This window comes from Pyrus communis, chromosome 10, assembly GCF_041283825.1.
Source record: "Pyrus communis isolate YQ-2024b chromosome 10, ASM4128382v1, whole genome shotgun sequence".
In the NCBI taxonomy this organism is placed as follows: Eukaryota; Viridiplantae; Streptophyta; class Magnoliopsida; order Rosales; family Rosaceae; genus Pyrus; species Pyrus communis.
Genome location: NC_142574.1, coordinates 22,323,442 through 22,344,371, shown reverse-complemented (window position 1 = coordinate 22,344,371; position 20,930 = coordinate 22,323,442). Strand labels below are relative to the sequence as shown.

The 20,930-nt window shown below is 38.3% G+C and overlaps 2 protein-coding genes and 2 pseudogenes across 3 annotated transcripts; 2 read left to right on the top strand and 2 right to left on the bottom strand.

Annotated features, from left to right (window-relative positions):
* The first annotated feature begins 5,250 nt into the window (after positions 1–5,250).
* LOC137729481 (photosystem II reaction center PSB28 protein, chloroplastic) lies at positions 5,251–6,662 on the top strand. Its single transcript, XM_068468443.2, has 2 exons — positions 5,251–5,446; positions 5,946–6,662. Exons 1-2 carry the CDS (start codon positions 5,374–5,376, stop codon positions 6,413–6,415), a joined length of 543 nt encoding a protein of 180 aa, XP_068324544.2. The 5' UTR covers positions 5,251–5,373; the 3' UTR covers positions 6,416–6,662.
* Positions 6,663–6,867: 205 nt separating this feature from the next.
* Positions 6,868–9,838, bottom strand: LOC137727465 (subtilisin-like protease SBT1.2 pseudogene; annotated as a pseudogene). Its single transcript, XR_015952682.1, has one exon. The product of XR_015952682.1 is annotated as a subtilisin-like protease SBT1.2 pseudogene (transcript).
* A 1,452-nt stretch (positions 9,839–11,290) lies between these two features.
* LOC137728379 (F-box protein At1g70360-like) lies at positions 11,291–12,088 on the top strand. Its single transcript, XM_068467183.2, has one exon. It carries the CDS (start codon positions 11,291–11,293, stop codon positions 12,086–12,088), a length of 798 nt encoding a protein of 265 aa, XP_068323284.2.
* A 4,581-nt stretch (positions 12,089–16,669) lies between these two features.
* LOC137727405 (large ribosomal subunit protein P1 pseudogene) lies at positions 16,670–17,416 on the bottom strand (annotated as a pseudogene).
* Positions 17,417–20,930: the final 3,514 nt, after the last annotated feature.

Sequence of the window (20,930 nt, the reverse complement as noted above, 5' to 3'; positions counted from 1 at the left end):
TCAAGAGGGCAGGCCGGTTGGTGTGTATTATGCTGACCTAAAGTCCGTTTGGCAGGAGCTAGATCAACGGAGACCAATTAAGATGGCATGTACTGCTGATCTTAAGACACTTCGAGAAGAAATTCAGATTGATCGTGTGTATGCTTTTTTGGCGGGCTTGGATGATATTTTTGATAAAGTACGTAGCGATATTCTACGTACTCAACCGTTACCATCTGTCGAGGAAGTTTTTTCAGTTGTTAGGCGTGAAGCACAACGACATGCCACCATGATGGGTGGGAATAACAACCAAGGGGGACCGTCCATGGCCATGGTCTCTCGGCCACCTGCAACTTCCCGTCCTAACAATTCTTCTAATCATTCTTTCAATTCTCGTTCCTTTACCCGAGAAAACAAAGATGATTTGAAGTGCACTTTCTGTGGTCAAACTCGCCATACTGAAGATACATGCTTTACCAAGCATGGTGTACCTGATTGGTTTCCAGAACTTAAGAAGAGATTGCGGGCAAAGGACCGTGGCACAGTCGGATCCAATGGAGGCCGTGCCTCTCTTGCAGCGGCTACACCAACTGCTCCAGAGGCCGGGGCTAGCTCTGGGGATCCTAGTCAAACTTTGTTAACTCGTGCTACTCCTGGTGATTCATCCTCCAATACAGGTATTGTGGGGCGTGTTCTCTTAGCCTCCGAAAGTGATCAATATACAGGTTGGATTCTTGATTCTGGTGCAACCGATCATATGACGTACGATAAAACTTTGTTTCAATGTATGACAATGTCTCACAGGAAAAGCATCGCGACTGCTAATGGGACTCTTGTCCCCGTGTGTGGTGCTGGCACTGTGCAACTTTCCCCATCTCTCCCTTTACATCGTTGCTTATTTGTTCCATCATTGTCCCATCACTTATTATCAATACCACAAGTCACTGAACAATTGGATTGTGTTGTTCTAATGTATCCGTCCTTTTGTCTACTTCAGGATATTCAGACCAAGGAGATAATTGGGCGTGGCACTAAGAGAGAGGGGTTGTACTATGTTGATGACGTCGTTTCAGGCAGGGCTAATGCGGTTCGAGCGTCACATACTAGTAGTTTGCAAGAAGTATGGTTATTGCATCGTCGGTTAGGGCATGCATCGTTTGGATATTTAAGGCTTATGTTGCCTACTTTATTTAGTAGAATAAATGCATCAGACTTACATTGTGAAGTATGTATTCGTGCTAAAAGCCATCGTGCTTCGTTTCCTTCTAGTATGAATAAAAGGTCTGTGCCGTTTGAACTTGTGCACTCTGATGTTTGGGGACCATCTCCAGTTGTTCTTCCTTCGGGAATTAAATGGTTTGTTACGTTTGTTGATGATTGCATTCGTATGACATGGTTATATGTGTTGAAAAATAAGAGTGATGTTGGTCTCGTCTTTCGGTCTTTCTCTCAGATGATCCAGACTCAATATTCATCTATGATTAAAGTACTACGGTCTGACAATGGTGGTGAGTACATTGCTTGTGCGTTGTCCGAGTTTCTTCGTGATCATGGCATTCTCCATGAAACGACTTGTCCTTATACCCCGCAACAAAATGGGGTTGCGGAACGGAAAAATCGCCACATCTTAGAAACCACACGTGCTCTTCTGCTTGGCGCCTCGGTCCCTAAGATGTTTTGGCCTGAAGCTGTTACTTATGCGGTCTATGTGATTAACCGTATGCCCTCTCGGGTTCTGAACTTTCAGACACCTCTTCAAGTCCTCACTCAACATGCTTCAGTAGTGTCGACTCATACTCTCCCTCCTCGAGTATTTGGGTGTGTCGCTTATGTGCATATTCAGAAAATTCATCGCACCAAGTTGGATCCGTGTGCCCTTCGGTGTGTGTTTGTGGGTTTCTCACCTCATCAAAAAGGCTACAAGTGTTATCACCCTGAGACTAAGCATATGTATGTCACCATGGATGTGACTTTTTCTGAACTGGAGTTTTTTTATTCTTCTGTGCACTTAGCTTCAGATCACCAGGGGGAGAACACTATTGGTGATCTGGAGTGGTTGGATCTAGGAGAAGACACAGTTTCATGCAGCACTGAACGTGCTGTTATACTTTCTGACCGATGTGCTAATGTTGAGGTTCAGGGTTTTGCCGTGTCTGAGCAAGTATATGAAGCAAATGACACTGATGTGTCTGAGCAGTCGAGACAAGGGTCTGCCGCACCTGTCCAGCAGACTGCCGAGAGTTTTGCCGAGCCCAGTAGACAGCTGCAGCAGACACATACCGAATCTGTTAATGTGCTTTCCTCTCTCTCTAACTCTGAAGTGCCGTCCAATGAATCTTCTCTGAATACACCTGAGGTAAGTATCGTGGATGATTATGTAATTAACACAAGTGATAATGTGAATGTGTATAGGTTGCCACCAAGACAAAATCGAGGTGTGCCACCTGATAGATTCTCTCCGGAAGGAAAGGTGAAGTATCCAATAGCCAACTATGTCTCATGTGGTGGTCTGGCACCAGAACGCCAAACCTTGGTGAACAATATGGATTCAATTAAAGTACCAACTCGAGTGGAGGAAGCTCTAAAGGATCCAAAGTGGGCTCAAGCAATGGATGATGAGATGTTGGCGTTACAAAAGAACAATACATGGGAGGTGACGTGTTTACCTAAAGGGAAAAAAACCGTTGGATGTCGGTAGGTGTTTACAATTAAATACAAAGCTGATGGGCCAATAGACAGGTACAAAGCAAGGTTGGTGGCTAAAGGATACACTCAAACATACGGTGTAGATTATCAAGAAACCTTTTCTCCAGTTGCCAAAATGAATACGGTACGTGTTCTGATTTCTTTAGCTGCAAATATGGACTGGCCATTAAAACAGTTTGATGTGAAAAATGCTTTTCTCCATGGAAATTTGGAGGAAGAGGTGTATATGGATTTCCCTCCTGGGTATAGTGCTTATGGAAATACCGGAGTATGTCGGCTGCGTAAGTCACTCTATGGACTTAAGCAATCGCCTCGTGCGTGGTTTGACAGGTTTACCCAAGTTATGAAGAAGAACGGGTATCATCAGAGTCATTCTGATCATACATTGTTTGTTAAACGAAAAAAAGGTAAAGTGACGGCCTTAATCATCTATGTAGATGACATGATTATTACTGGAGATGACCATGATGAGATTTCGAAGTTGCAGAATAACTTGGAAGCCGAGTTTGAAATGAAAAACTTAGGAGACTTGAAGTATTTCCTTGGGGTTGAAGTTGCTCGCTCTTCAAGAGGTATTTTCTTGTCGCAACGTAAGTATGTATTGGATTTATTAAAGGAAACTGGTATGCTGGGTTGCAAGCCGGCAGACACTCCTATTGTTGAAAAGCATCATCTACATTTGGATCCAGATCAGAAGCCGGTTGATAAAAGGGAGATATCAGAGACTTGTAGGGAGACTAATTTATTTGGCTCATACACGTCCAGATATTGCATATGCTGTAAGTGTGGTGAGTCAGTTTATGCATTCACCGAGTGTAGATCATATGACTGCTGTTATGCGTATCCTAGCATATTTAAAGTCTGCATCAGGAAAATGAGTGTTGTACAGGAAGCACGGGCATTTGACAATTGAGGGGTTCACGGATGCTGATTGGGCAGGAAATGTGAGTGATAGAAGATCTACTTCCGGATATTTCACTTTTGTAGGAGGGAACTTGGTTACATGGCGGAGTAAAAAACAGAAGGTGGTATCACGGTCTTCAGCTGAAGCCGAGTATAGGGGCATGGCCCACGGCATTTGTGAAATCCTTTGGCTTCGAAAACTTCTCTGGAGTCTTGGGGTTAAGTTAAAGGAAACCGTGAAGCTATATTGTGATAACAAGTCAGCAAGAGATATAGCTGATAATCCGGTGCAGCATGACAGGACAAAACATGTGGAGGTTGATCGGCATTTCATTAAAGAGAAGCTTGAGAAGAAGATTGTGTCTACACCGTTTGTGAATTTGGAGGAACAACTTGCAGATGTTCTTACTCATGCTGTATGTAGTCGCAAGTTTGATGACTCACTTGTCAAGTTGGGCATGTGTGATATATATGCACCAACTTGAGGGGGAGTGTAGACGTGAGTCACAGTTTAGACGAAAAAAGGGAATGTAAATAGGGTAAATACTAGGAGTCCTTTATTAGGAAGGAAGGGTTTTGTATATATCCTGTTTTATTTGTTTCCTTGTAGAACACAGATTGTATATGTATTTAGTTCTGAAGAAGTATCAAATAATATTTGAAAATTCCCATAATATTCTTTTTCCTGTACGCATCAAGTTTGCACATTTAATTTACACAACGAAAAGAAAAAACACTAGAAACTTAGAAAGCTGGTCTAACAGTTTTTGTTCCATAGAAAGATCGGTCATGTTTGCATCAAGTTTGCATATTTAACTTAATAAACAATATTATCTACACTAACGGGTTGGAGAGTGGGCTAAACCTCAAAATGAGATAGCAAGAATGTGGTTCAAATTTACCTTTAAGGAGAATCGAACCTAAGACCTCTCACTTATAAGTGAAGAAGAATATCATTAGACCGTAGTATTAAGTGGATGTTCCGTAGTGTAATTTTTTTTTTATTTTTTTTTTAACAAATAATATCATCTAAACTAAGAGGAAGGGGGGGGTGGGCTAAGCCTCACAATGGGCTGACAATAATTTGGTTTAAATTTTCCTTTGGCGAGAATTAAACTTAAGACCTTTCACTTTCAAATGAAGAATAATATAACTAGATCGTAATACTAAATGACAAACTTGAGGTGAGCTAGAGAAAAGACACCGATGGGTTGAGGGCTGAATTAACTGGGTTGAGTTATACTAGAGTAGAAACATTGGGCTGCTAGACCTCATTTAAGAACCATTGTTGGGCTTGGACCCAAAGCAATATATCAGGCCACGTGTCCAATTGTGGTGATTTGCCAGGTATTCATGGACCAAGACGCAAAGTAACAAGATACCAGAATCTAGCAAGTTGAAAGTGCCCCAACAGGATCCTCTTCGAATTCTTTAGATGAGAATTTTAGAAATCTGGTTATTACACATTGTGCGATTAATTTTTATTAAGTACTGTTTGTATTTAATTTTAAATAAAAAATTTTAAAATAATTTCTAATTATATAATATACGATGAACCTATATAATTCATAAATTATCAAGATCCTCGTAAAGGGGATCCGGATTCTATAGTGCCAACCTCTTTCTCTCTCCAGTATATCCACCAATCCTTTGAAAAGCCAAGAATGTACTGAGAGTGAATGGCTGTCCTTGTTACACACCACTCTATCCCCAAACCACAACTCCTCTCTCCTCCTTAACACACACATACTCTCCCCCTCTCTCTCTCCACCCTCTACTTCTGCAATGGCGACCCTGCAGTCACTTGCGTTCTCTTCTCCACTCTCACAATGTCTGCAGCAACCACGCCTTCATTCGGGTAATTTTTTTGGTTTTTTACTGCATGTGCTGTGATTCCACTACCAAGCAGTAAACTTTACTGTGTTTAATGCTTTGATTTCTTTTGTTGTCATAATTTAATACCAAGCAGTAAATTTTACTGTGGTTAATGCTTGATTTCTTTTGTTGTCATAATTTAACTCCGTACATTAAGGTCTGTGCGGTGTTCTTGGAAAAATTATAGGTGAAGGGGCAAATGGGGTGAAATTGTTTGATGGGTTTTGTTAAAGTTTCAAACTTTGTGTCAGTTTTAGCAGTTTTCAAGTTGATGAGATTGTTTTGAGGAACTAGCAAAAAGGGTTTATTGGGTTTTCAATTCTTCATGATCAATTGAAACACTCAAATTGTTAATTGGTTTTTATAATTATAATTTCTGTGTTTTCTATTTCCGATAATTATGTACTTATTGCGAATTAGTGATAAGAGCAAGAGGTGGATTATGAACATAGCATAAGATGTTTTGTGTTCTGATTGTGTAGGCTTGTTATGTTGGGGTGTTCATAGAAGTGCAGAATCCACATTCAATGGCAAGTCTTTGCGCGTGTCTCGTCCCCAATGGGCGCCATTAAGACGGTGTACTCAAGCATCCAGGTCTATTAAAATGATGGTCAAACCGAAAATTCAGTTCATCCAAGGGACCGATGAACAGACAATACCAGATGTGAGGCTGACCAAATCAAAAGACGGTACAAATGGTGTGGCAATTTTCAAGTTTGAGCAGCCTTCTGTGTTTGACTCCTCTGGTGAGTTTGGTGACATCACTGGCTTTTACATGATTGACGAAGAAGGGGTACTTTCATCAGTTGATGTTAACGCCAAATTTGTCAACGGAAAGCCTGCAGGAATTGAAGCAAAGTACATAATGCGAACTCCGAGAGATTGGGACAGATTCATGAGATTCATGGAACGCTATGCAAATGACAATGGCTTGAGTTTCATAAAAAATTGAGGCAATGTATATCCTTATCTGTTGTCTTACTCGGAAATCTTATTAATCCACACGTGTCCTGTAATGCAAGTACAGCATCGTCCTTCTGATACAACCAATTTTTCTGCTCTTAATTGAGAATTATGTCAGTACTCTGTATTTTGAGTTATAGAGGTGAGAAAGCCCAAATTTCAAAGCCTTCTTTCTTTTAATTACTCTGTTGTAATTTGAAGAATGATACGATGAAGGTAACAGATTAGATGATCCAGCCTATGTGTTCAACCATTTATCTTGTCATTGCAGAATGCAGATTTGTTAAGGCGTTGACACCGTGTAAGTTTCTTTCTATATCTGCCTAGGATTTCATGTTGCGTTGAAAATTTTGTTACATGTTCTGTTAAGTTGAGACATAGATGATTTAAGAAGGGGTTTCTTATACAAGATACTGAGATTTATATGTAAATTCATTTCAGTAGGACAGTAACATGAATCTTTATCACTGCAGAAACATTTTAAGTAGAACGAGTTATAAGTCGAAAGATTTCCAACAGCATAAAAGACTTGTAGTTAATACAGTAAAAGCATCTGCCTTTTATCAGATGATAAAAGGACAGTTTACATCTCAAATTTTCTCCCCTGAAAAGCTACTAGGATAAGGTATTCGCCCTTGAGTCGTCATAAATGTGAATCCAATGAGTCAATAGCAATGGATTTTTGATTCCTAGAGAAGAACTACCACGACCACTCTCATGCCGTGATTGTTATGAGCCCTTTTACTTCCAAGTCACCGAGAAGGGGCTTTTAACCCGGTTCAAGCTATTGTTAGAATTCACCCAAGTCAGTTGCCCTTGTGCAAATCTTATCTTCCCTCTTTCTGTTCTCTTCCTTGATATAAACCATACCTTATAACTCAAACTCTGATTGATGTCTGTGAACATTAACCTTTGAGGTTTAACTCTCACTTTTACTTCCTTCGGTGCCATTACTTCCAGCTTGTAAATGGAATTAGGACTCCCGACGTTTGTTACTTGCCTTCTGATCATTTTACTTCTCGTACCATGTTTGAAAATTACAGAAATGGAGGGGTAATTGAGGCTGAAACCCCTGTTCATCTTCAAAAGTTCACGGCAGCTAACGTTCTGGTGAGTGATAGTAAGAATTTCTGATTTTGTGTATCCAAGAGTGCATAAATGCGTGACATAATCCTGCGGCCTGATGTCATAAATCAACCCGGGATCAATGGCTCTTTCGGGGTTGATATGTCCAGCACCAATTGCAAAAACTCCAGCTGGTTTGTCTCCATCCATTATCGGTTTTCCTGAATGGTCAGTTACCTCAGCAGTTGTCATAACGGCAGATTTAATGGCTGCAGGGCTCCATTTGGGATGAGCTGAGCGTATAAGAGCAGCAATTCCACTGGCATGAGGACAGGCCATTGATGTCCCCGACATGATAGTAAAATTCACTCTTCTAGAATCATCTGGAAGGCCAGTGGGGCCTAAGTTTTGAGGCCAAGCAGCAATGATGTTGACCCCGGGAGCAATCACATCCGGTTTGAGGATTGTAGGGTTTGAATAGCTCGGTCCTCTAGCGGAGAATTGAGCTACTGCTGGTGCTCTGGATTTTCCTATAACTGTACCTCCGAATACAATTCTAGCTGTCGGTCTCCTAGTTGAGTTTATGTAAGCCATCAAGTGAACTGATTCTTTGAAGCCAATGAGTGTTGCAGGCAAGACATGGACATCGGCGGAGTTTTCCTCTAGGTTTATCGCTGTGTTTGCCAAAATCATTGCAGCACCCCCAGCTTCCTTCACCACTTCGCCTTTCTCCGCCCTTCCATTGACACCTCGGTCACAAACCACAATTTTTCCACGGACTTTTGCTCGTGGAAGTGACCCTTTGAAGCAATATTCACTTCCACTATTCTCACTTGTCACATAAACCAGTTCAAGCTCTTTCCCTGCTCTCTTAAGATGGTTTCCCTGGTACAAAGATTCTCCATAGAGGTATTTTCCGTTCCCCATTTGAACTATGGCTGGAAATGTTCGGTCTAGTGTGCTTGCACCAACGGTAGTGATCCAAGGAGCTTCATTGGCAACTGAGCTTTGGATTGGACCATTGTTGCCTGCTGCACACACAACTGAAATTCCATGCTCCACTGCTCGAAAACTTCCAATTGCAATGCTGTCGTCGTAAAGTGGAACGGGGAACCCACCTAAAGAGAGGGAGAGAATGTCTACTCCATCTCTAATTGCAACATCCATTGCAGCAAGGATATCAGAGCTATAACATCCGTTGAGCCAGCAGACTTTGTACACCGCTATATGCGCTCCCGGGGCCATTCCTCGAGCCACACCATCTGCATTGCCGAAAACACTTGCCATTGGGACAGTAGCGCCCCCTGCTGTTGATGATGTGTGAGTTCCATGCCCGTGAGAATCACGTGGTGACACATACTCACGACCTCCATCCGGTGTGTATGAAGCTACGCGATGGCCTTCAGTGAAGAACCTGGCGCCAATGAGTTTTCGGTTGCAATTTGAAGTATTGAAGTTCTGCCCTTCTTGACAAATTCCTCTCCATTTCTTGGGAACTGCTGGCATTCCACGATCATTGAAGCTTGGACTCTCAGGCCAAACTCCGGTATCAAGCACCCCAATGATCGTGCCTCTACCAAACGCAGATTTGTACCAAGCACCTTCACTTGAAGCGCCGAGTCCCAGGAATTTGTATGAATAAGTGGTGTGTATTTGGAGCCGATGGTCAGGCCTAATTGCAATGACATCCGGCAGCATTTTCAAGGACACAAGCTCCAACTCAGATAGCTGAGCAGCGAATCCTTCCATGGCAGAATGGTAAGAGTACAGAAGCCGCAAAGAAGCGTCTTCTTCGGAAGACATTGTTTGTTCAAGAAACGAGAGATGCCACCTCAGCTTAGAAGCAAAAGAAGAGCTGGTCACACCTTGAGGGTTGAGCTGAACAATGTAAGTTTGGAGAGTGTTTGCACGAATCGAAACCAAGCAAACGAAGAGAATGGAAACAAAAAGACGGGTTTTGAATGTTTCGAGTTCCATGGTTGAAGGTTAAGATCAAACGGAGGTTAGGCTGCTGAAAGTGCATGATTTTGAGGAAGAATTGATGGGGTATTTGAAGGAGTTTGGGGGAGGACTCAAAAAAAAAAAAAAAAGAAGAGAGCTCTGAGTTGAAAGACAAAACTCGTGAAATTTGAGAGCTCTGCATCACGAGGATCTTTAGTAGTGGTGAAGAGTGAAGAGCTTGAGCTTGAGCTAAAAGCTTTTCACGGGATGTTATGGTTAAGATTTATTTCATTTATTACCATGGAAGGCAGTTATGTTAAAAGCAATTCTATGAATCTTTGTTTCTCAGTTTGGTGTTTGGATTTCATAGAATATTATCAGTTGGCCTTTCAATGCTGATCTCCCTTCATGCTACTCTGCATTTACCAACGCGCTCTCTCGCCTCTACTTTGGTCTCCCTGGCTCCGTTCCCACATGCAGCATGTGCATCGCTGCTAGTTTGAACAAAGCGGAAATTTGAAATGAGGACATCTTATATATACTTTTAGCATTGGAAAGAGAAGTACTACTAAATTAAAAACTCGAGCATCACAATAAAACAATATGAAATAGTAATATAAATAACAAAAAAAAAGACTACTCACTGTTACTTTGGAGCCTAGCGGCTGTGTGAAAAACATGTCCCTTCTGTCTTGGGTTCAAAGGTTCACAATAAACAATTACCTTATTTTATGAAAAAATACTTGCCAGTGCCACCAAATTTCAACTTATTTATGATACTGTCAGTGAGCCTAATTTTCAACTTAATTACTATGATACTGCCAACACATCCCAAATTCCAAATATATTTACAATACTGCCACCGCTCTTGTTTTTATCCTTATTATTAATAAAAGTTCATGAATGCTTTTGAATAAAAAAATTTGTGTGAAGCCATTTTCGTTAAAAATTCCTAAAATTGTAAGACCAGTCATTTTAACTAATCTCCCAAATGGGGTACTGCAAATGGGGCACTGCAAAGAAGTAGATCCAAGAGCCAAGACCAATACGAAGGTTCTTAATCTTGGCTCAAGCTCAATCATGATCATTAGGATTGGTCCTATTTTTGTCCAACACAACAATGACATGAACCGTTAAAGTTTTAGTACTTCAGGTATATTAAAAAATTGAAATGTTGTGTCTGTTTCTAAAAGTGTTCCAAACATGAGGGGTTTATATTGTAATTTCCTTCAACGGGTGGACGGATTTGAGTTAGACTACACAATAACCCAATCATAACCATTAGGTCTTCACACTGACCATTAGATCGACCTTGAGATCTCGCAAGCGTTCCCACTTATAAGTATATTAAGGAAACTAGTCTCTTGACACACACGTGTGACAATTGACTTTTTTAATTTTTTATTTGAAAAAGCAAAAAACAGAAAAACAAAGTAATATATATATATATATATTTTTTTTTTCTTTTTTTTTTTAAATAAAGTTTGTTCTTTTTTTTTTTGCGAATTTTTATTTTATTTGAAAATTTAATGGGAGAGGGCAATTTTAGGATTATGAATGTTTCACCAGTTTTGAAAGTTAACAAAGGCCTTCTCACCAGTTTTCGGGGAAAAGTAGTGTTTTGGATCGTTCCCCTCCTCACCAAAACAAAACAAAACAAAAAAAAAAAAACCCTAGTTAAAGAAGGATATATAGTATTTCCAACAACAACAAAAAACAAAGGATCTAGTACGGCTGTTTCAATTGCTTCAGAACAGAGAGATCGTTTTCGAACATGGTTTGACTGCAAAACCCTAGTGTTCTTTTCTAGGTCAAAGTCGAACCCTAGTGGTTTTATTCTTTTTTACTACATAAAAATATGGAAGAAATTGGAGTTAGGTCTGGTGGGTCGGTGGCAAACAAGATCATGTTCTTGAGGAGGGCACTGACGGAGGAGTTGGCAGATGAGCGAAGTAATCACGAGCGGTTGATCATCGCAGTCCATGCCGTGTTCTTGGAGTCTGGTTTCGTCCCAATCGATCCGATTTCAGGCAAGCAAACCGACGATCAGGACCGTCCTCATCTGTTGGACAAATGGTCAACACTGGATCAAAGTCAGACGATGTGGTTGTACTACACTTTCCCTCAGATTTTGCAAAACTGGACCAATATTGAAAAGTCTAATGGTTGGACCAATATTGGAAATTACAACGTGATTGAAGGAGGAGGAGGAATTCAGTTGATGTTTCAGAGTAGGGGTAATTTTGTCAATGTTTATCCGTCTTTGTCCGGTTACCGATTAGGGCTTTACTCACCTATCCATCACCTATGTTTGGATGAGCAAAGGTTTTGCCCCGCGATTGAATTTCTTTGGGCTACTAGGGATGTGGATCTTGGAGATAGGGATTTGCATCAGTACCAGTCCCCTGAAAAAAAAGTTTTGGAATTGTGGAAGATTTCCATGGATGAGATTGTACTGCCTTTTCTGATTGAGCTTTGCCCGATGGCGGGTTTGCCGGCTCCAAAGGTGTTTATGGACCTTCTGCCGGAGCTAAAAAGGAAGATTTTCGAGTCACTTTCTGGTGTTGACATTGTAAAAGTGCCATGTGTTTGTAAGAAGCTGAGAAATCTTGTTAATGATGATCAAGAGTTCTGGAAGCACAAGTTTTCGTTCTAGAGTGGAAGGCTGAGATAATATTTGCGTACACCGTACGAAGGTGCAACGCTTACTAAAGTGTTAATTTCATGAATGTTAGATTTTCATTAGTGAAGGAGAAAGCAGAAGAATTTTGTCTTTGTTCTACAATTTCATTCTTATCTAAAGACAAATTGGAGTAGCTAACAAGTATTTTATATGGATAAGTTTGTTTTTATTACTGTACAATTTTCTAAGAGTTTCATCTCAATTTATTTACCATGTGGGAGTCACAGGTGAACCGCTACTCCTACTGTTAGCAAGTAGGAGGTGTTCTATTTTTGTGGCTCGAATACTTGTGTCACCTGAGTGTCAGCTCCAAGAGAGTTTGTGGAGTCTATGAAAGCATGAGGTGGAGGGAAGAAGGTGGTGGAATTAGTCTAGAGCTACGCCTCATGATCGTTAGGATTAGGAATATATACGACATGTTTCCTTGTACAATAGGTAATTCTGCAATCTAAGGATTGCAATTGTAAATACAAATGAAATACAATCAAGGAAGACTTTGGATGCGGTCCCTATATATGAATATTCTTTGATTGAAAATTTGTTGGTTTTCAATTTTTGATCGAAGTCCCTGAAATTAATGTGATAATTTATTTCTATGCATATTATATATTTTTTAAATTAAAATTTGAAATTTATAGTTGTTTATATTAATGAGATTTTAAATAAAAAATCATAATTTGTGGGATTAAAAATATTAAAATAAAATATACTACATGGGTACATTCATCAAAATTAACCAAAAAATGGGTACATTCTTCAAAATCACAAAAAAAAAAAAAAAAAAAAAAGAAAAAGATATTAGGTTAATAACATTAGTAAATTTATTTGATTAAACTTGACATGGATACATTGTCAAATCAAAGAAAAAAGAATGTACCCATAAAAGTTTAAAAATGGATTAGAAAAAAATTGAATAGATTTCATATTAAAAAAAAGGGTACATTTTACATATAACAAATTGGTATACTTAAGAATGATACATTTTAAGATTAAAATTTTGAAAAAAAATTACATGAACTGGTACATATAAGATTAAAAAAATTGAAAACATTTTTTTAAAAAGCTAATGGGTACAAACTTATTCTATTTTATTTATTTATTTTGGAAATGTTTTGAATTGAAAATTAGTTAGGAGTTTAATAAAGGTGTGAGTATTAAAATTCTAAATAAATTATTAATTTTTATTTTAAAAAAATTATGTAAATGACATGTAAACTTATTATTATATTAATGCTAGGGACTTGGATCAAAATCTGAAAACTAATAAGGTTTCAGTCAATGAATATTAGTAACTGGAGACCGGATACTAATTTTTCCTACAATCAATCACATTAAAACTTCCTAACTAAGAACATTGACTTTGTAACACTCCGTCTCAAGTTGGAAAGTGGAGGTCAAGAATTCCCAACTTGCGTATCATAATGGAGAACTTCTCCTTGCTCAACTACTTTGTAAAAACTTTTGCTAGCTATTGCAAAGATGCTATATTTCGAGTAGTGGTCGTGCCATCAATTATCTTGTCTCGAATAAAGTGACAATCCATCTCAATATGTCGTGTCCTCTCATGAAAAGCTGGATTCGCTGCTGTATATAAAGTCGTGTGATTATCACAAAACAAAAGTGAAGCTTCTGAATGAGGCAATCATAAATCTTCCAATAAAAATCTCAGCCAAGTGATGTCATAACAAGTACCTTCCATCACCCTATACTCGGCTCAACAAAGTATAAAGAAACGGTCTTTTGTCTCTTTGTGCACCAAGAGATGAGAGAATTACACAAAAAAGCACAATGCCCAGTGGTTGAATGACGAGTCATGGGGGCAACTAGGCCAATCTGAATCACAATAAGTATCCAAATTTAATTTATTATCAGACCCAAAAAAAAAAAAAAAAAATCCTTGGCTAGGAGTAGATTTGAGGTATTAGACAACCCGGAGAGCTGCATCCATATGAGGTTGTCGTGGTTCATGCATAAAACAGCTAAAAACATGTAAGGAATAAGTGATGTCTGGATGAGTGATAGTGAAATAAACTAGCCGGCCCACCAAACACTAATATTTGGCAAGATCCTTGAGCAATTCGCCTTTATCTGAAAGTTTGACATCTTCCATTGGGAACTCCACTGGTCTAGCTCCCAAAAAAACCTTGATTTTTGAGTATTTCAAGTGCATATTTGCGTTGTGAAATATAGATGCTCCCTTTGGAATGAGAAACTTCAATCCCCAAGAAATATTTTAAATTTCTCAAATCTTTAGTGCGAAAACGAGTACGAAGGAAGTCTTTGAGAGAGTTTATTGCACCAACATCGTTGCTTGTAATTATAATATTGTCAACATATATCAATAAGGCTGTGTAAGACTTTTCTGAACTGCAGGTGAAAAGTGAATAATCGGCCTTAAATTGGGTGAAGCCAATGGCAATAATGGCTCCAGTGAATTCGCCGAGCCATTGCCTTGAAGCTTGTTTTAAGCCGTAAAGTGACTTGTTGAGGCTACCCACAAAATTATCCTCCTATCTTCGAATACTAAGAGGAAGGGACATGTAAATTTCTCCATCTAAGTTGCCAAGGAAAAAACATTGTTGACATCAAGTTGTTGAAGAGACCACTTTTAACTGGCAGTAACAACAAGAAGGCAACGGACGAAGATCATCTTAATAGTCGGAGAAAAAAGTGTCATAATAGTCAATGCCTTCAGTTTGATTAAAACCCTTGGTGACTAGACGAGCTTTATGTCGTTCAATGGAACCATTTGCCCAATGTATAATTGGATCAGGATGCCACATGTGGCAGTGAACTATATATTGAAAAAATTATGTCTGATTGCTATATTTAATTGTCACATAAAAAATACAAGAAATATTTTATGCAATTAAATACCAAATGGTCAATTGCAAATCCTTTAGCAAACACATTACTAATGAGTATGGACTAGAAAATTTTGAAATTTGAGATTGAGTCTAATATTTGATACTATATCTTTAAGACAAAGATTGCTTCTCACCGGTGCTTTAAAGTTTGCATTGGCAAATGTGTCTTAAGATACGGCGACCTATCACTTTACAAAATAAGCACTCCAATCCACTAAATACGGCTAACCAGATAGTGTTTGAACCCTCTCAATACACACTCTAATTACTCAGTATGAGAACCCACTCTGTCATTAACTATTGAACTAAAAATCCAAGGTTAGAATTCATCCTTGAACAGCTGATTTAATATCCTTTAGGGTTTTTATCACAAATGGTCCATGAGATTGACCAAACTCATCATTTTTGTCCCTCATTTTCAAAATCAATCAATGTCGTCCCTGACATTCACTACCACACATCAATTTGGTCATTATGTTTAGATTCTGTCAATTATTCTATTAGTTTGTATGTGAGATCCACAAATCCAATAAAATGGTGACACGTGGATTATACAAAAGAAGGGGTTTTTTTTATCACAAATGGTCCATGACATTGATCAAACTCTTCATTCTGGTCCCTGAGTTTCAAAAATCAATAAATTTGGTGTCTGACTTTCACTATCGCACATCAATAGAATCCTTCCATTAAAATTTCATAAATATTTTTTTGTTAGTGTGCTGATGTGGTCCCACTAGTCCAATCATATGGCGCCAAGTGGATTAACTATAAGAAACTATTTTTTTTTTTAGAGTGAACCGATTGGCGAATATTCTGCGCTGACATTTCTTTAGCATCCCACAATCCCGATTGGAAAATAAGATTCAATCTAAATTCGATAAAATCGAATCCAAATTCAAATTTGATAGGATTATAACCAACTAGAAAGAATGATAAGTGAGTTCACGGAGGACAAGAGCTTTAGTGGTGTCATGGTGCCTTCCTTTTCTTTTTTAGCATACCTAGATGAAGACGATGATGTCTTTTTTTTTTCTTTTAGTTTTTGTTTTTAATTTATTATAGTACTTTTAGTTTTAAATCTTAAAAAATATTTTTTTGTAGTTAATCTATATGACGCCATATGATTGGACCAGTGAGATCATATTATCACACTAACAAAAAATATTGACGAAATTTTAACGGAATGGCTAAATTCATGTGCAGTAGTGAAGGTCAGGGACCAAATTTATTGATTTTTGAAACTCAGGGACCAAAATGAGGAGTTTGATCAATGTCATGGACTATTTGTGATAAAAACTCTTCTTTTGTGTAATCCACATGTCACCATTTTATTGAATTTATGGGTCCCACATGCAAACTAACAGAAATAGTTGATGGAATCTAAACAGAATGACCAAATTGATGTGCGGTAGTGAATGTCAGATACGACATTGATTAATTTTGAAAGTGAGAAATCAAAATGATAAGTTTGGTCAATCTCAAGGATCATTGGTGATAAAAACCTTGTACTTTATATAGGCATTGTCATGCCTTTGCATGAACCAATATGCCTTGTTATGATCGAGAAGGCAGAATAGATGCAACCCTTTTATTCAAAGAGATTATAAGTACCCGATTTAATGCCCCTTGAAAGAAAAATGATTACCTGTAATTAATTTCCATTCACTTAATAAAAATAATATTAATATTAAATTCAATTCAATATTACTATTGATTTTCCAACTTGAAGTCATTCCATACAAGTCTTTCTCTAAACAAAAGATCTTCAAAATTAGATGCTCAACATTAAACCCAGAGTCTACATATCAAAGCCAAAAAGAAATAAGCAAAGCCCTTCTACAATATTGATAAGGTACCTGATCTCAAAGTACTAAAAACCAGCAAATTAAAATGGACTATGTATATGTCATGTCTGAATGGAGCTCCTAATCGAACAAATTGAAAAGTCCCTCGTCATCACTTTCTTCCTTGGGTTCTTCCTTCTTCTCCTCTGGTGGAGGAGCAGCAGCAGCTGGGGCGGCAGCCGTACCGACAGCTGGGGCAGCAGCGGCTACTGCAGCGCCGCCGCCAACGCCAACATTCAGGATAAGATCGTCAATGTCTCTCTTCTCAGCAAGCTTGGCGAACAAGCCAGGCCAGTAAGACTCAACAGGGACATTGGCAGCTTTTGCCAATGTCACAATCTTCTCAGAAGTGACGGGGATGCCTTCGTCATGGAGGATTAGAATGGCGTAACTGCAAGCAAGCTGTGAAGCCGACATAGTTTTTTTTACCGAAATTAGGGAGAAGAGATATCTGAGATTGAGGGGTCTCTTCTGGGGTTGTCAAGCTAAATCTCTATTGAACGACAAAATGCATGTATTTATAGATGGAGATGAAAACCTTGAAGTTTTAGGGATATTCCTAATCCTTGTCTTCTTCCTTCTTTATCTGATAGTCTTTTTTTATTGTTAAGCGTTGTTAAGGGTTGCCATTATTTATGTTGCTGAATAAGTACTGTTGTCCTTTTCTTATGGGACTTCGTTATTCGTTGACTAGCCTGTAGGGATATCCCATTATCTGTGGAATCTGTTAGTCATGGAAGGATTTGGATCTTCTTCGAGGTAATGCCTTGGAATCCTACTAACCGGACAACATGAGCCGTTGGATTTTGATTCAACGGCTATAAACAGGGGGTCTCTCTAAAGTTATAATGATTGTAGTCATTGAATCAAAATCCAACGGTTCATGTTGTCCGATCAGTAGGATTCCGAGACATTGCCTCGAAGAGGATCCAATTCCGTCATGGAACAAGTTGTTCCAAGTTATTTAAGCTGTTTCATTTCAACCAGTCAAATTTATCTTTTTCTTTTATAGAGGGGGATTTTTTTAGACGAGATTAAATAGTTGCGTTCAAGGCATTGACTTTTCTCCAAAGCTCTGAATGGAGGGACCATTCCATCCAGAAATCCCCTGTATGTTCCCTCTCTACCAAATTTTATTCATAATAAGAAAAGAAAAGATACTAAGTGGACTAAGCCAAAACCCACGCAACAAAATAAATCAGTGAAAACAATAAGTAGGGCAAAAAGACAAATCTTGACAACGAGCAGAAGCCTCAAATACAAGACTCATAGATCACCAATAAGCACATATCGCATGTACAAACGAAGCTAACAAATTGGTACCCCAGCTACCTTCTTTACAAATATGTGTGTGGAAACTCATCCAAAGAAGAAGTCATAAGCAATTCTTTTAGAGAAAAACTAATCAAAAGGGCTTCAAAATATTAAGTTTTAACAAAAAAAACCATCATACAACTTTATTTAATAATAAGGATAAGATAAAAACAAAAAACAAAAAAATATAACTAAAGGCACTTGCAAAAAGCACCAAATCCTTCAGTTGCATAACTCTTGAACATAATCCAAGCATATTTTATTCCTCTAAAATTAAAATTTCAAATTGAAGTGGGTCCATTCGATTCAAAACCACATATGGAGCGGTATGGTTGGGAGGGAGTCGGTCAGATGTGCTTTGGGATGGTTGGGGGAAGGGGTAGTCGTGGGGCAACATCATTGACAATATCGTTGGACTCATCACCCATTTTTCTAGTAATGATATTGAGCTATTAGCCATGCATGACTTTAACAGTCTGGACGTTGATCTCTATCATGTTTTTTTTATCTTTTTATTGCTCTTTGGTGAAAGAACTTGAAAATCTGGGACGAGCATCTACCGTTAGGTTTCATAAACAATGTAATATCGTTAAGTTTCATAAACAGTGACGTACCGTTAAGTTTTATAAACAGTGTAGTACCATTAAATTTCATAAACAGTATAGTAAGTTTCATTAATAATTTGTGTGAGGGGCACGCGGGTCCGCAAGTCAGTTTTTTTTAATATTAAAATTATGTATTTTCATTAAAATTAAGGTTTTTTTGTCCTTTTTTTTAAATTTAAGAGTTTTTAATTAAAATTTAAGTCTTTTTCATTAAATAAAATTTTAACATGATTTTTTATTAGAGAACTTCCATGGAAAGAGCTTGGACTTTCATGGTTTTTTTGACCACTTATACATAGCAGTGGAGGAGAGAGAGTTACTGTAGAGACGGAGTGAGTGAGGAAGGAGAAGAAGGTTCTCGGAAGGAGAAATGGTCAGGGAAGAAGATGAAGGGTTTGACAGAGTTAGGGACTGACGTCTGGGGTTTTATAGCTGGATGAGATGACGGACGAGTTTGACGGCGCCGTTTGGTTTGAGTGAGAACTTAAATTTTGAAAAGCGGACCTGTAATATTGGGAGCTAGTAGTCTGCGACCTCTGCATTCATGATAGGGACATGAGTTTGTGTAAGCCGTTGATATGGTTAGTTATGTGGGAGGTCATTTTGACTGACGCTTTCGATGATAGGGTATACGGAGGGATTGGTGCGGTTGCAGAGATGCGGTGTTAACGCTTGAGAAACGACTGCAGAGATTGTGATCTACGCGCTGAGGTGGATGACGGTTACGCGCCAGCGGTAGTGTTGGGTAGATGGGATGTTGGAATTGGTATGGATGAGGGCACACGTAGGAGTGGGCATAAAAACCGCCAAACAGTAAAACCGCATAGAACCGTATAAAGAAAAAAAATTGAAAAGAATCATGTTGATCAGAAAAGTAAATTTTGAGTAAAAAATCGAGCCGAACCGTTCAAATCGATTTCGATTCCTGTTTCGAATGAACAAGAACCGGTTGATACCGAACCTATTAATAATAAATTAATTAATTATATATATACACACACACTTGTCATGGTATAATAGGTTGAAAAATTAATTTCACCAAGTTGCAAAGCAATGGATCTCATTCTAATTAGGGCTCACTCACACACATGTCACCGAACCGCTATATTCTTTTGTTTTATTGTTAGAATATGCTCTAAGTTTTGTATTTGGGTTTTATACGGCTTTGCTTATGTGGATTTCAAATTGATGCTACTTGTGGATCAGTTTGTGGATCAATTTCAATATGTATGTGAATGACATAGGCATTTGCATTAAAAAGGATATGTGTTGTATGCAACTTTATATAAACAGTTTTAGAAGATGTATTTGAATGCATGATGATTTGGTGTTCAAATAATTTAGTATTCGGAATCGTAAACTGGCAAGAATCGAATCAGAACCGGTATAGACCGAACCGTACGGTTCTAGTAATCAATTTAAGCGAAACTGCACCGAACCAAACCGTTGATAATTTAAGGTTCCGATTTCGGTTTAGGGGTGGAATTGCACCAAACCGCACCGTGCCCCTCCCTAGGAACACAGAGAAAGTCTTGCATAGTCACACATGAGTCTTGCACCGGGACACATGACTGGAATAAACCATGCAAGGGTCATGTGTGTGGCACTTTAAACAATTTTTATTTTTTTCTTCTATTTTAGAAGAATCATTAAAAACGAAAACGTAATGCTAAAGAGATTAAATTTGTAAACTAAATAATGTGTTACTAATATGAATGAGCACGTTTATGAACACTTAAGTAATAAACTAATCAACAACTTTCATGTCCTTTAATTTCCAAAATTTAGTCTACAAATTTAGTCTCTCTAGCATTATCCAAAATGAAATTTAGTATGTGTTTATGTTTTTAACTTTGGTGAGAGTGTTATTTAAGTAATTGTCTTTCTCTTTTTTTCTAAAAACTTTGGATACATCACAAAGCATGTGGTTATTTTTAGGGGTGTGCTATCCACACACCCCTTTTTACTTCTCCCACACCCCTAGTTAATTTATGTCCCTTGATCTTCTTCAATTCATCTAATCTGACGATCGAAAATTAAAAAGGTGTGTGGATATCACACCCCTATTTTTATAGGATCAGGTCTTAGTTCTTAGATTGCGATTATAGTATACAGTTGTCTGGTCATACATGCAAGACACATTATTTTTTCGTATTATGGTTTCATCCTCCTTTTATGATCTCAC

What these genes read in the sequence shown, in the direction of transcription:
- LOC137729481 (XM_068468443.2), top strand. Translation starts at nt 5,374, where the DNA reads ATGGCGACCCTGCAGTCACTTGCGTTCTCTTCTCCACTCTCACAATGT. An exon ending in GCAACCACGCCTTCATTCGG is followed by an intron (nt 5,447 to 5,945) that starts GTAATTTTTTTG and finishes CTGATTGTGTAG; the next exon opens with GCTTGTTATGTTGGGGTGTT.
- LOC137728379 (XM_068467183.2), top strand. Translation starts at nt 11,291, where the DNA reads ATGGAAGAAATTGGAGTTAGGTCTGGTGGGTCGGTGGCAAACAAGATC.